The sequence below is a fragment of the Rhinichthys klamathensis genome, unplaced genomic scaffold (assembly GCF_029890125.1).
Source record: "Rhinichthys klamathensis goyatoka isolate OS25496 unplaced genomic scaffold, OSU_Roscu_1.1 h1tg000059l_1, whole genome shotgun sequence".
NCBI lineage: Eukaryota > Metazoa > Chordata > Actinopteri > Cypriniformes > Leuciscidae > Rhinichthys > Rhinichthys klamathensis.
The window spans coordinates 51045-66524 of record NW_026606604.1 but is presented as its reverse complement, the minus strand read 5'-3'; the positions used below and the strand labels follow the sequence as shown (position 1 = coordinate 66524).

The window sequence follows — 15480 nt, the reverse complement described above, 5'->3', positions numbered from 1 at the left end:
AGCGCACCAAGAATAGCCTTATATATAAATGTATACCAATGACAAAGCCTCCGTGTGGCCAAAGCAGACCACCCTACACGAGAATACAACTCACAGTGGTGGGTGCGAGCTTTACAATTAGTAATAAATCTCAACGATGCATGATAGGCTGCGTCAATCATGTGAAGGCATTGAGCAGATGAATGCATATATAATATATCACCATAATCCAGCACAGATAAAAAAGTGGATGCCACTAACCGTTTTTTAACATTAAAAGAAAAGCACAGCTTATTTCGAAAGTAAAAACCCAATTTTAGCCTCAACTTTCTCACTAGACAGTTAATATGAGGCTTAAATGATAGGCAATCATCAATAACAATACCAAGATACTTATAAGTTGTAACAGTCTGTATTTCACGTCCATCAAGAGTAATCACTGAGGGAACATTCAGTGGTCTATTCCGAAGGCCTGTGAAAAGCATACATTTGGTTTTGTCTGCATTGAGCACAAGTTTCAACTGTAGCAAAGTATTTTGGACCACATTGAAGGCATTCTGTAAATGTGCAATGGCTTGTTTAAGAGAGGGTGCACAGCAGTAAATAACTGTGTCATCTGCATAAAAATGAAAGTTTGCATCAGACACATGCCGATTAAGATTATTTATATAAATAGTAAATAAAAGAGGGCCTAATACAGAGCCTTGTGGAACCCCTTTAAGGATTGGTAAAATACCAGACTGAACACCATCATGCTTAATGCACTGAGTTCTGTCACTAAGATAGTTTGAGAACCAAGAGACAGTTTTCTTTGAAAATCCCGAATTAAGAAGCCTAATCTTTAAAACATCATGATCAACCATGATCAACCTTTTAGGTCTAGGATACATACAACATGTATGTGTTGCGTCAGAATGCATGGCTGCTTTTGAATGGTTGTCAATGGAAAAATATGCTTTTTGTATGCTGTTATAGTTCCTACTGATGCTAAACCTCGACTCATTGGCTAGACACAATTATAAGAAGTTTCAGCAGTCTCCCTATCTGCAAAAAAGAATTGATGCTTTGAATAAAACTTTACTCTCGTCTCGCTCTCTGTCTGTTTCTCTTTGTTTCCATCTGTCTTGAGGTGACATCATCCTCCAATATCTCTCCGGTCTGTTGTCGCAGTGTTCCTCTCCATCCCATTCTCTTTTCCCCCCTCCTTAGATCTTTTATTCTCTCTCTTCTGATCTCCTCCTCTCCATACAGGTCTGTTTTGTGCACAACATTAGAGCAGAGAGAGCTAATGTAGTTTATCCTTCTGATTTAAAGCACACGAGTCACAGTAAATGTCTAGGGATAAATCTGATCTCAGTCATTATTAATGGGAGTGTGTCTGTGTCTGTCACTCTGTGTTTGTGGTTTAGCATTTAGCCAGTAGCTGAGCAAAAATATTTTAGTAATATAGAATATTTCAGTCATTAGTCAATAGCTCATTTATTATGACAGTGTTGAATATGGGAAGGAAGTGCCTATAAACAGTCCCTGCTGAAAATAGCAGCTCAAGTCAGCATGAATTTCCAGGCTAGTTTGGATCTGATTGATTTTATGTATTTATTTTTCTTTAATTGATTATTTGTCTTTTTAGAATTTCAGATTTTTTTTTTTCAGATGGATCGCAGGTGAATGCAATTTATTAGAGCATGCCAAAACAGCATATTTGTCAACAGTAAACTCCTGAATGTAGTGTAGCAAATGTTAGCCTATTTTTTAATTGCACAAGGAGATATTTCAACAGAATGAGCTGGCATGTTATCTCCCACACATGCACCCACACGCTAATACCAGCCACAGAATGTACAATAACTGTCCACTGCAAAGCTCTGGAGATATTCCAGCTAAACATAAGCTTATACCTTGTGTTTGATTTTTGAGTCATCTCTTACTTTATCCCTCAGCTCAGCTATCACCTAAAATACCCCCCTTACCTGAAAAATGCACTACTCATCATCTTTGAGTGAAATGACACTTTATTTTTGTCTCTTCCACTCAGATAAGTGAGGATTCGGTGAGCCTCTATTACACGATGGGTGGGGGTCAATCCACGAGAGCTATCGGAAAGGGGAAATGTTGGCAAGCTGGCTTTGAAATGTCTCTTGGGCATCGTACACTCTCTATTCCCCTACAGACGTATACAAATGCGGTTACATACACAGCACTCAACGCGGTAATGGCAGGAACAAGCTAAAGCCCTAAAATCTGTACTTCCACTCAGAATTTTGACAAGAGTTGACTTGTATGATTGAATTGTTGTTTTTCTGTTGTTTGGTGGTTTCCTCCTAAGTGTTTTTTGATGATACGGGTCATTTTTCGAATGGTTTTACGAGTACACGAGACCTCTGAAGACTGGCCACTGTGTAGAATACAGAATCACAGGATACAATAATTCATTTTGTGTCAGCTAAAGCTTTTGTGAATTTCATGGTGGTTTAATGTGGTTCAGGTTGAGATATTGGATAAAAAGGACCTTGACTGTAAACTTCAGAAGCAGAACTGTTGAAACTTACCTTCAGCCTGTTCTCTGGTCTTTTTTATAGGAAGCTACTGGAACGCGGCATCCTTCAACACGCCATCTTCGTACCTGCATTTCTCCACTTTTCAAGGAGAAACAAGTGCTGACATCTCCTTTTACTTCAAGACCTCTGCTCCCTATGGCGTCTTTCTGGAAAACCTTGGAAACACGGATTTCATCCGTCTGGAGTTAAAATGTAGGAGCCTGGTTCATGTTGTCTTTGTTTCTCCCTCTTTTTGTATCCCTTTCTCTGTGTCTGTCTGTCCTGCTGCTCGTCTAAATCCCATGGTTATGCACACACACACACACATCTGTGAAGTGAAAAGTTTGAAAAGAGGAAGTGCTGAGCAGGCACTTCCTGTACCACCAGGATCAGTGCATGAAGCCTGTCCTCTTTTATTATATCTGCTGGTGGACTTCAGTGTCTGGCTATTGTGTTTAAGTCTATTTGCAGCACTGATTACTATACATACATTCGCCTCAAATGTTCTGCTGATTGTTCTCTAAATGGAGGCTTAAGAAGAAAACAGCTGAAATAAAACAGACTTTGTAATTGCTTATAAATGTCTATTTACTGACATTTCACAGCCTTTTTTCCTCAAAAATGGCTAGATTATAATGAAGCAGCATAACTAAGGATTTGAATTGTTAGCTGGGTTAAAAAAAGGCAGCAAAAGAGGCGAATCTCTTTCACGCAGATTGAGTTTTCAACCTATGAGCCGAGCTGGCTTCCTCTTCACACTGTTTACTGCACAATGGGCAATCCAGAACGCAAAAATGCACCATTGCGGATAAATCTTGTGTTGCATACAGTATTTCATGTTTCCTGAAGTGGTTTATTGTTGTCAAACGATTTTTTGCTCTGTTATGTATTACCTAAATGTCTGTGTAGCCTAAATCTTTAAATGCTGTTATGTGCTTTGTCTCCTGTTTCTCACCAGTCAATTGTTCCAGTCTTACCAAGACTGAAGGTCAAAAAAGAGAATAGGACTGATTTACTATTTACATATATAGATGAAGATTTCCAGATATTCATTCACAAACATACATTAAATTCCAAATGTAGCTTATTTGACCTACAGTAAATTGTATATATATATATATAAAATGTTAATACTTTATTTTACACGGATGAATCCTATTGACATATCATGTTCATCAGATAATCGCAGTGACATTGTCTTCTTGTTGCTCTGATTGGCTGATTGCCCTCTCAGCTTCCTAATACATGCCTATTGTGTTCATGGGCGGTCTGCAAATTGGCCTAAATGAATCAACCTGGTGAAAATGGATGGACTGATTACACCATTAACAACTCACTACTTTTTGTCTCACTTGAATCAAGTGGAAACTATTTGAAACTATAATATGTGAGCACATTTTAGTATCCAATCAGTGACTATCAGCCAATATAACAGTTAGTATTAATAAATAAGAGCTACACAAAATCTTTTTATTCTTTTTTTTTATTATTGTAGGTTTTTTTAAAATATTTATTTATTTTATTATTTATTTATTTATATTTTATAATATAATAATAAATTATGTTTATTTTACTCCATTTGCTTCTTATTCTATTATTCTGTTTTGTTGTATCTTGTTATATATTATGTTATATTATGTTATATTATATATTAAAAACTTGAATAGAGACTGTGAAATATCCAGGTATTAATGTATTAGTAAAATAGTATATAATATAACTTTTTATTTTATTAATTTTACTCAATTTGTTATTCAATTGTTGTGTTCTTTTCTTTTTATTATATTATAATTTATTATGTTATATTATACTTGATTACTTGATAAAATAATAATAATATAAATATACAAAAGTATTATAGTGTTGGTTGCCTGGTGATAGTGTAGTGCTTCTTAGATAAATGTTTTCTATTTGCATGCCACTGGTTAAAGTTATGTGATGAGTTCCATTATGAATATTGTGCTCTGAGAAGCAGGAAATCCTTCCCTCAGTTCTTACACTCTCACATGCACACAATCCTGAGCTAGGAGTGTGTTCTCCAGCCGTCTCCCCAGGCAGTGGTGTACCTCTCAAGGGCTCTGGAGACACACACGGAGGGAAGCTGCTTAGTGGCTCCATTTGTCAAATTCACACCTCCTGCAGTCTCCCTGTCCTCATCTCTGTGGCACGAGGGAAAGCGAGGGTTATGGTGAAGCAGAGGACATCACCTTCCCTGCTCGCTCATTTACACACATTCCTGAATCCATACATAACCCATTATTTTTACACCCTACTGCTTTACCTTTCCTTTGGACTGTGAGGAGAAGCAAATCTTGTTCTCTTCCCTCCTTTTTTAAATAAAAATAGGGGAAAAATGCTTCAGGTGAGACAGAGCAGAGAGAACAGCAACTCGCTTAGTGCTTTCTCAGAGGATGGTGACAGCAAAACATCAATCACTTGATGAAGGAGTGCAGGGAAAGATGGCCAACTGGGCATTATGCATACAGCACATGTAAAAGTATGCAGACTTGTCCGTGGAGAAGACAGCACTTCCTTTTCTGAGTGTTTGGGCTGCTAGCTAGGCACGGATGCATACAAAGTGGCCCTGAATGAGCCTGGCATGATCAGAATTTGGAGGAAATAGGAAGGCAAGCTTGTTTTGCCCCAGCAGTGGCACGGCTCTCCAGAGAGCAGAAGGTTATTGGCACCAGAGATCACTGAGGGTCTCGACATGACAGATGGGCTGATTTTCCATATACAGCTCTCAATCAGAAGCTTTACTCAGCTGGAGGGTCAGTGTATAAGTGAAAGGGGAACTGAAAAACTAAAAATAAGCTCACATGAATTTTTAAGTATTTCTTCCAGAATTTCTTCAATTAAATAGAGACTTTTGCTCAAGTCTCCTACTTCTCACAACCTGTGTAGTCTGCTCATTTTTTAATGCGATTTAAATATGAACATTTCTCGTTAAATTCTTCTGAGACCAAATTATCTGTGCTATGCTACATACATTAATTTTATAGCTTGATAATACTGTATGTTAAAAAAAATTGTCTTAATTGTGTGTGTATATTTTAAGGAAATTATATATTATTTTAATGTTTTTAAAATAAGTCTTTCAGGCTGCATTTATTTGATAAAAAATACAGTAAATATTGTTACATTTTTAAGTGTCATGTATTACTGTGATGGAAAAACAGTATTTTAGCAGCCATTATTTCAGTCTTCAGTGTCACAAAAAGTTGTCCCTCTTAATGTTTTTATGGACCCATGTTTTTTAAAGAATCTCTGATGAATAGACAGCTCAAAATAACAGCTTTTATTTGAAACAAAAAATGGTGCAACATTGTAAATATCTTCATTGTCACTTTTGTCACACCATTTAATGCATCCATGCTGAATAATTGTATTTCTTTATATTAATTTCTATAAAATAATACATCTTACTGTACGTACACACCGCCGCCGACTTGAGCTGCAAAGAAGCTCTGGCCATCCTGTCAAGGACGCTTGTCAAAAAGTACAGGGAAGCTTGTTGACGCTTTGGCCGCTCTGACGTAGTAGCATTCTATGTTCGGTCATGGGTGAAGAGAAGGGTCACAACATGAAATGTAAACAGAAAAAAACAAGCAATACATTGACACTAGAAACCTTTTATAATGACAGCATTTTTATACGCGTTTTGGTCACATTTGGTCGGAAAAAAAAAGAATAATTAGCTATTATTATTATTATTATTATTATTATTTGCATCTAGTGCAATTGGTCAAATCGGTGTTACCATGAGCAAATGAATTGCATTACCGCTTAAAACTAGCGTTTGTAAATATTACCAATAAAAGTTGCGCTTATCCTCAAATGTGTATCACTGGATCATTATGGATCATCGCAAAGTTGTTGTGTTTGGTGCTGCTGTATTGTATTTGCGGAGAAAACTAATGTTCTCAGAACTAATGTTTTGGTAGGAACGATAGTTTACATCGTATGATTCTCCGGAATCAGCCAGCGCGAAGGACGTCTATATTCCGATTGGTTGCTGGCATTTGCCGCTGCTTGCCGCTGAACTGTGTCATAGCTCATTACCATAAAGTTGAGCTACTTTTAACTTTCTGGTTGACGCTCTGGACGCTCAAAACGCCCAAAACGCAACGTCTATGGATTTGGCGGTCCTTGCAGCTGAGAGAAGCGGCGGTGTACAGTTACTGACCAAACAATTAATCCCACCCTAGAGTCACAACATTGGTTGTGACTCAGTCAATATTGATATTGATATCACAGACCCTTTAAAAATGAGACTGCAATACCATTTAGTACCACTAGTGTCACAGAAATGAGACGCTTTACCATTTTTCTGAATGTTAGAGTAAAAAAGAGAGAGCTGAAGTTATATGAAAAGTTGGGGAAGATGCTTTAAAAACCTCATCGACCTGTCTCATGAATATTAATTAGGTGACGTAACATTCACCCAGTAGTTCTAAATAATTGAAGCCACGTGGGTTCTAGCTATATTATTAGGGCATGAGTTCTTGCATTAAAGAACATCTAAACTAAGCATGATGGTCAAAGACGTCAATCTAGCACGTTTACTTTGCAAAACAATTAGGATTAGCACTTACCTTTGGCCTGTTCATTGACTGCCACTGTCGTAATGCCATTGTTTTACATATGGCTACAGTTTTCCATCTTTGCACCGCGGCCAAGCAAAACAAAGCTGTTAGAATACAATGATTATCTTCCAAAAAGTTGAGAGCGGTCGAACTTCGAAAGTTGCAATGATTGGTGCGCCCCTGAGAGCGTACAGTGAGGTTCAAGAGTGCATGTGTGCTGTTGTGTGTGTATCAGTGTCTGAGTCTAAGCCTCTGTGTCTAAGCTTGTCGACCGCACTGGTGGGTCATCTACAGCGGCACCCAGCGTAAACACTCCAGAGCTTTTCTCTAAAGCTGGATATTCACCTTCTGCATGAATCCTTTCTGAAAAGAAGAGTAATCAGGCCTGGCTGCAGGCCTGTGTGTGAGATTAAGAGTGTATTCGGGCCAGTTGTGTGTGCCCTTGTGTGTGTGTGTAGGCAGAGGAGCAGATTGTGAAATTGAAGCTCTCCGCCTTTTTTCTAGCCTTCCATTATGTCTCATCGATTTATGCCCTGACTCCTAATCCTACTTCCTTATTTTGGCCTGCCTGGTTTTCTTCAGTTACGGCTCAAAACTGAGGCCCAGTGAAATCCACTCGAAGCATGAAATGAGTGGAGGGCAGCGTGTTGGGTTACTGTCGAGTGGGAGTTTGATTTCAGTCATACATCTAGATTGGCTGCTCTCTGCATTCTGACTTGGGGCAGCATGCTAAATTAAAAGGCTTTTTTTTTTTAACTGAACATTTTCTGCATTATTTACAGCTTTAAATTGAATATTTCTATAATTGTATCTCCAATATTGTTGTGATTAATCTCAAATTATGCAATTATGCATTATTATATGATGAATTATTTAATGAAACCTGTTTTCTTGCAGTGTGAATGTAGCTGTTATTGTGTGTTAAACACACATGCTGGTGCCCTTGAAATGGTTCTGATGATCATGAACAGAAAGAATGACGTAGTTTTAATGTCAAGTTACGTACAGTAACAGTGTGTTAACTGTTAAATAAATTAAAAGCCATTAAAAAAATTTATTATAGATCTAAGCAGTTATTTTAATTGTGGTAAAAATATACACTCCCGTTCAAAAGTTTTAGGGTAAGATTTTTTTTATGTTTTTGAAAGAAGTCTCTTATGCTCACCAATGCTGCATTTATTTGATCAAAAATACTGTAAAAAGTAATATTTTAAAATATGGTTACATTTTAATATCTTCAGTTCACAGTCTTCATTAATCTGTCACATAATATTTCAGAAATCATTCTAATACCGTATGCTAATTTGGTGCTCAGGAAAGATTTATTGTTATCAATGTTGATTAAAAAAAAATCAGGATTCTTTAATGAATTCTTTAATGAAAAAATTAAATAGAAATCTTTTGTATCATTATTAATTACTGAAATTTTGTTACATTTAAAGGTAGGGTAGGCAATTTCGGAGAGTCTAGCAATAACAAGCTAGCTTTAAACACATTAGATCCCACCCTCCCTTCAGAGCGCTCTTTATAGCCGCACCTCCTCCAAAACACATGAACACACACAGCCAGAACAGTCTGCAAAGCATCACGAGAGACGGTGTTAAATTACCTTAAAGGGTTAGTTCACCCAAAAATGAAAATTCTGTCATTAATTACTCACCCTCATGACGTTCCAAGCCCGTAAGACCTTCGTTCATCTTCGGAACACAAAATAAGATGTTTTTAATAAAATCTGAGAGCTTTCTGAACCAGCCATAGGCGAAATGTAATTGCAATGTTCAAGGTCCAGAAAGGTATAGGAAAGACATTGTTAAAATATGACTACATTGGTTCAAATGTAATGTAATGAAGCGACGAGAATACTTTTTACTGATTGGATTTTTTGGTCCTGAGACTTTCACAGAAGATATATGTATTCTAATATTGATTGCTATCAGGATGTGAGGAGAGTTTCAACCAGTATAGCAAAAAGTGTTTATAAAAAACATTACCTGCCTCCTTGGTGAATAAAAATATTAGTTTCTTTGTAAAAAGTACATTTCATTTGGAATATTATGAAGCTTTTTTGCATGCACACCCTCAAAAAAACAAAATGTAATCTATGTAGTGCTGACTGCCAATGAACTCTAAACCAAAATCCTTAAATTCACGATTGGTTGAATCTCTAATATCTCTCTCTTTCGGTCTTTCTGCTGCTGCCCTCTGTTGCCATTATCTAGTACTATCTCCCTACTGTAACTCTGGCACTAGCCCAGTGAAAAGAGAGCCTCTCGATGGATGATTGAATGATGGGTGGACGCTCACATCTGCTGCTTCAACTCTGTTTCATCTCAAACGCTCTCTGCCACTCCCTCTCATCTCTGCTGAGGAAATCTTGACATCAGCCATCATTGAATATGCATGCCTGATTTCAAGGCATAACTGAGCTTATAACTTTCTCTTTTACCCCACTAAAATGATTTATTAAGCTTCACCAAATCATGTTTTATACTTTCAAGGTTTTCAGTTAGATTCACTCAAACAGTATATATGCAGTCTAACTGCTTCCTCTTGTGTTTGAAGTGTTTTCAAAGAAAACTGATTTTTAATTACAGTGGTTTCCTACATTTTTATCGTCAAATTTAAATCCATTGTGCTGTTTCTTTCTTTAAAAGGCAATATATTTTGGGATTAGCACACTGGAATGGTAAAATCTCAGTCGGTCCAACCCAAAAATTGCACAGCAAGTGGGAGCCTTTTCTGAGACTGCCTCTTTTTCTCCAGTGCTTATGGCAGCCTCCACTGCATTTCTACACATCACACTTTTTGGACATGGAAATAGCTGTTGGGCTTGTCAGATCTTCCCAAAAGTATCATTATTATTTTTTAGTCTAGAGCAAAGCTCTCTGCATGGGTTTTTGGCTGAATGTGGAAATGGCTTGGATCCTCTGTGGGCTCAGATGCTGAGAAGATCCTTAGTCTCTCTTTGATGCATCTTTAATGAAGTGGAGGCTCTCTGGGGGCCCGAGGGAGAAATGGCAATGTGACTCTGCAGAACACCTGACGGCTTGTGTGAGAGTCGAGAGCTCTCGCAAAATGTGTTGACAAATGCATGAGAAAAGCATCAGCGATTGATGGGGTCTAGACCCCTGAAATATCCTTTTCCATTACATTGGAAAACAAGCAATAGAAAGAAAAGTAAAAGGCATACGACTGCCTTTCACCTAAAAATGAAATGTACTCTCATGTATTTCAAAAACTGTAGGACTTTCTTTCTATAGAAGATATTTTGAAAAAAGTTCCAGTGTTTTTTGTCCTGATAATGAAATTTAGTGAGTTCCAAAGTTGTTCCAGTGGACCCAACTGACTTTCATTGTACACTGAAAAGCATTTAGTGTAGAAAAAATGTCATTCAGAATAATTACATAGAATTGTCAAGTAAAACGTTGAATTAAACATTCAAATTGGAAGTAAAAAGATCTTGTAAAACAAAGGCCACTTAGTTCGGTCACACTTTATATGATGTGTCTTTAACTATGCATCAACAAATAATAATTGTTATGGACAATGTATTTATTGTGTTCATGTTGTATTGCAAAACACTTGCTGCTATTGAAGCGGGATGCTGGTAAGTTTAGGGACAGGTGTGGTGGTATGGGTAGGTTTATGGGTGGATTAAGGGGTTAGGGAAGGTTCAATAGAGCAATTATAGAGGTTAGTTACAGCTGTAATTACATGCATGTGTTTTTTTAAATATAAGTACAATGCAAAAACGTGTGTACACTAAGTGCATTCTATCAAATTTTTTAAAATTTTAGTGCATAGTAGTTAAAGACACTTAATTATAAAGTGTTTGTTTTATTTACAACAACGAAAATATACAAAAACAGTTAAAACATTCATTTTTGGGAGAGCTATTCTTTTAAATGTTCTTTGGCTGTACTTAGCTTGGTTTAAAGTCCCCCTGTAGTCAATAATTGTATTCCTTAAAGGGTTAGTTCACCCAAAAACGAAAATTCTGTCAGTATTTACTCACCCTCATGTTGTTCCAACCCCGTAAGACCTTCGTTCATCTTCGGAACACGAATTAAGATATTTTTGATGAAATCTGAGAGCTGGATCACTCCTCCATACTAGTCCATAGGCTTCTTCAGGGATTGAACTTGCCGGCCTCGAAAAGTTATAAAAGACATCGTTAAAATAGTCCAAGTGACTACAGTGGCTCAATCTTAAGTTTATCAAGCGATGAGAATACTTTTTGTGCGCAAAAAAAACACAAAAATAACGACTTTATTTCAACTATTCATTTCCTTCTCTGTGGGCCTCGAGTCAGTTCACTAGTGTAATAGCGTAAGCTTCTGTTGTTGTACGTCACACGCATCACGCACATGACCAGCGTCGGCCAATAGTGAGCCTACGTGTGACGTAGCTCTATGGAATCACACTACGTTAACTGACTAGAGGCCCAAAGAGAAGGAAATGAATAGTTGAAATAAAGTCGTTATTTTTGTTTTTTTTGCGCACAAAAAGTATTCTCATCGCTTGATAAACTTAAGATTGAGCCACTGTAGTCACTTGGACTATTTTAACGATGTCTTTCATAACTTTTCAAGGCCGGCAAGTTCAATCCCTGAAGAAGCCTATGGACTAGTATGGAGGAGTGATCCAGCTCTCAGATTTCATCAAAAATATCTTAATTCGTGTTCCGAAGATGAACGAAGGTCTTACGGGGTTGGAACAACATGAGGGTGAGTAATTACTGACAGAATTTTCATTTTTGGGTAAACTATCCCTTTAAAACTCATCTTTGATCACCAAAATGACATATTTAAAGGTTTTTTCCTGGGGAGAGAAATTCCTCATGCTTTAAAATAGCTTGAATGTAACTCTACACCCTTGCTTCATTTAGTATACGCGGATACATAAATATGAAAATTAACCCCGCCTCCACTCACTCACACATATGATATGCTAAAGCCTGACGTCGCCGTTTGTGATGTCAGAAACACCAGCAATTTCAAACAGTCTTTTTTTCACTGCAGTTTTAAAGAGACAATACTTGGCAATGGTGTTGACATGAATCTGCACCTGGTTTGTCTTAAAGCATATTAAAAACATCACATATAATGTGACATATAAACAACATTAAAAGCTTGATTTTCACCACAGGGGGACTTTAAAAAAAATTCTGATTTAGTGCATTATCATTTCCTTTGACAATGCAGATACCATATACCATTGTAAATTAGCATTCACCATCTGTATAAAAGTCATTTATGTGGTCTCTGGAAATGCATCGGGCCATAACTGCTCTGTTGGTTAGGTAGATCTACTCTCAGCCAGTTTGGCGGGTGCCAATATATAATACACCCATATAAACACAAACCCACTTTTTCACTGTCATGCTGTTTGGCTTGTTGATTTTGTTTAGTTTTCCTTGTGAATGCAAGAGCACCAGTCCACAGAATGCCCTCAGTTGTGGACAGCGGAGCGGTCCACACACATAAACAAGCACACACTCAAGCGAAACGCTCCCCAAGAACAGTGGCACACTCTTGATGCTCGTTGCTGGCTGGCCAAATGCAGGAAATCCAATTACAGGGATCAGAGGGCTGAGAATGGTGGAGCAGCCCTAGTCCAAACTACACACCTGCCCTCTTCTTCCCTCTCTCGCTCTCTCTTTCTTTTGCCATCTCTCGAAATGCTCTCGAATAGGGAATTGTTTCGTTTATTAAGTCTCCCTTGTTGTCAGTAGTTTGTTCTTTTAGAAAACATTTCTGCTGAGGTGTGTAGCATCTACTGTGGTCACTGTGGACCTGAATATTTGTATTCTGAGGGCTGAATCACCAAATGTTGCATTGTGTATGTGTAATCATTTTCTGCATTGATTTTTTTCACTTGTTTTACTCGTATTTGGAATGTTGCACTGCATTGTGATTTAGGTTTAAACAAGATGTGTAACGGATAATGTTTTGGCAGAACATTACCAGTACCCTTTCTCTGGATTTGTTTCTTACAGTATGATCTCCTAAGCTTTCTTATTTATATTTAACTGAATTAATGATGGGATTTTGCTGATTATTTCGCACATGTTTGGTAATGTGTGTATATATATATATATATAGCACTTTTAATTATTATCGTCATTATTACTATTATTATTATTATTATTATTATTAATGAGGATAATAATGATTACATTTGGGTCTGGGTCTAATGTATGTCCAGTGTTTTGTTTTGTAAGCTTGAATATATAATGTATGTTTATTTGTGTTAGCATGTGTGCTCATAACTGAGCTAAAATGGGCCACAACTGCTCAGACCAACTTTATGGCACTCGGCCTTTGCTCACACACAGAAGTTAAGTTAGTTAAGTTTCCTTCCTCTAGTTCAGAATCTGAGATGAACAGGTGGCTCTGTGGATCCCCAATTCCTGCACAATCTGCATCAGATCGTAGAACAGTAAAACAGCACCCCCTACTGAGAACACCTGTCACTCCAGCCACGAGGAAACCAGAAAACAGACCTCCGAGAGATTCCACGCTGAACATTACATTGGTTTCTTTGGCATAAATAAAACTGACTGCAGGCAGCTCACAATAGCAGATATTTGTAGAAAAAAATATGTAATGGCAGAAATAAGTTTTTGTGTTTGGACAGTACTGTGTCCCTCAGCTGGCACACTTGGTATCATATCACAGCAGCACTACTCTTAGCTTCCTAGATGGTGACAATAGCAGTGGCCGGCTATCACTGCAGGCTAACTGTGCTGCCGACACAAAGCAGATCCAATTTAGTTCTTGCCTTCAGCGTCTGTGCAGCCACAGTAACCCCTGCTGAACGGAGCCGGTCGGACCAATACATTTAGAGACATATTTGACTAGAAGCCAGGTTTGTCCTTTTAAATAATTTCACTTCAGTGTGAATAAGGCAGGCTTTGGGGGGTTTTTTTGGGCTTTGTACAGTGTATATATTATTGTGTGTGTGTCATGTTGTTAATTGTAAATTGATATTAATCCCCATGGTGCTATAGTCATGATAGCCCTCATTTTCATTTTGCAATCTTAAAAATGTCGCTAAACTGAGCTAAACTAGACTTTTATTAACACATTTTGTTCTGTTTTGAAATGTTGCCTTGTGAAAGTGCCCAAACCAATAAGAAAATGCAAGTCGCATATGCTCACCAAGGCTGCATTTATTTGTTCAAAAATACAGTAAAACAGTTATATTGTGAAATATTATTACAAATTTTTTAAATGCAATTTATTACTGTGACAGCAAAGCTGTATTCAGCATCATTACTTCAGTCTTCAGTGTCACATGATCCTTCAGAAATCATTTTAATATGCTGATTTGCTGCTCGAGAATCATTTCTAATTATCAATGTCGAAAACAGTTGTGCTGCTTACCATTTTTGTGGAACCTGTCTTTTTCAGGATTCTTTGATGAATAGAAAGTTCAAAAGAACAGTATTTATATGTAATTTTTAACAGTGTTAAAGTCTTTATTGTCACTTTTGATCAATTTAATGCATTAGTGCTGAATAAAAGTAATAAAAAATTACTGGCCCCAAAGTTTAGAGTAGTGTATCTGTAGCTATTTTAATGCATATGTAAATGAGCTGTGTACATGTGTATTCTGCATTGAAAAAATATATATATATTACTGCAGTTTTGTATTTTTAAGAAATGTTGATACTATTATCCCTTGATGTTGATTCACAAATATAAGTGATTTGATTGGTTAAAAGACTGTCAATAAGGATGGATGGTGTTTGTGATTCTAACTTCATGCAGTCAACCCCTCCATAAGTCTAGAAACTCCATAATAATAAATGCTTGTTGTACATACGCATTTCAAAGGTGTCTTGAAGCATGACACCAACTATAGCTGTCTGAGCAGTTAAAGCACTTGTTTTAGGTATCATGAATAATTTTGAGGCACTGTCTTCTTATCAGATATACTATGCATGCAGTCATTAAACACATTCATACTATCGTTCATGTCTGAGAGTAGCATTGGATTTAGGGTGAACGATGACACTGTTGCTATGACTTGTCTCGGGTGTTAGGTGGATGTTTCCAAATTTATCAAGGGTTAAACCCAAAGAGGCCTGGCCCTCTGGGGCCAAACATGACAGACTGTACCACAGCAGTCATGGCTCAAACACATCTCCTCCTGCAGGAGTACAGCTGTCACTCTTCACTGTTTATGTAGGAGAATATGCAACACTGACTCATTAAAAGCAGTTGTGGCCTAAAATGAATTTAGCACAGTGAACAAACAATCTCCAATTCAGCTTAGAGGAATTTTAATGACGTACCTGAGTGAAGCAGTCCGATGAGTTTGGTAATTCTGCATTTTAAGTCATTGGATTGTTGTTCTGCTAAATAATTATT

General features: G+C 37.3%; 1 protein-coding gene across 1 annotated transcript in view; it reads left to right on the top strand.

Moving 5' to 3' along the window:
• The window catches only part of cntnap2a (contactin associated protein 2a), a gene marked incomplete at its 3' end in the record, with an annotated part of 380680 nt that overhangs the window by 353722 nt on the left and 11478 nt on the right, over positions 1-15480 (top strand). Inside the window, exon 16 of the mRNA XM_056248806.1 lies at positions 2559-2729. Within this exon, the coding sequence (XP_056104781.1) occupies positions 2559-2729 (171 nt within the window). The remainder of the gene's footprint in view (positions 1-2558; positions 2730-15480) is intronic.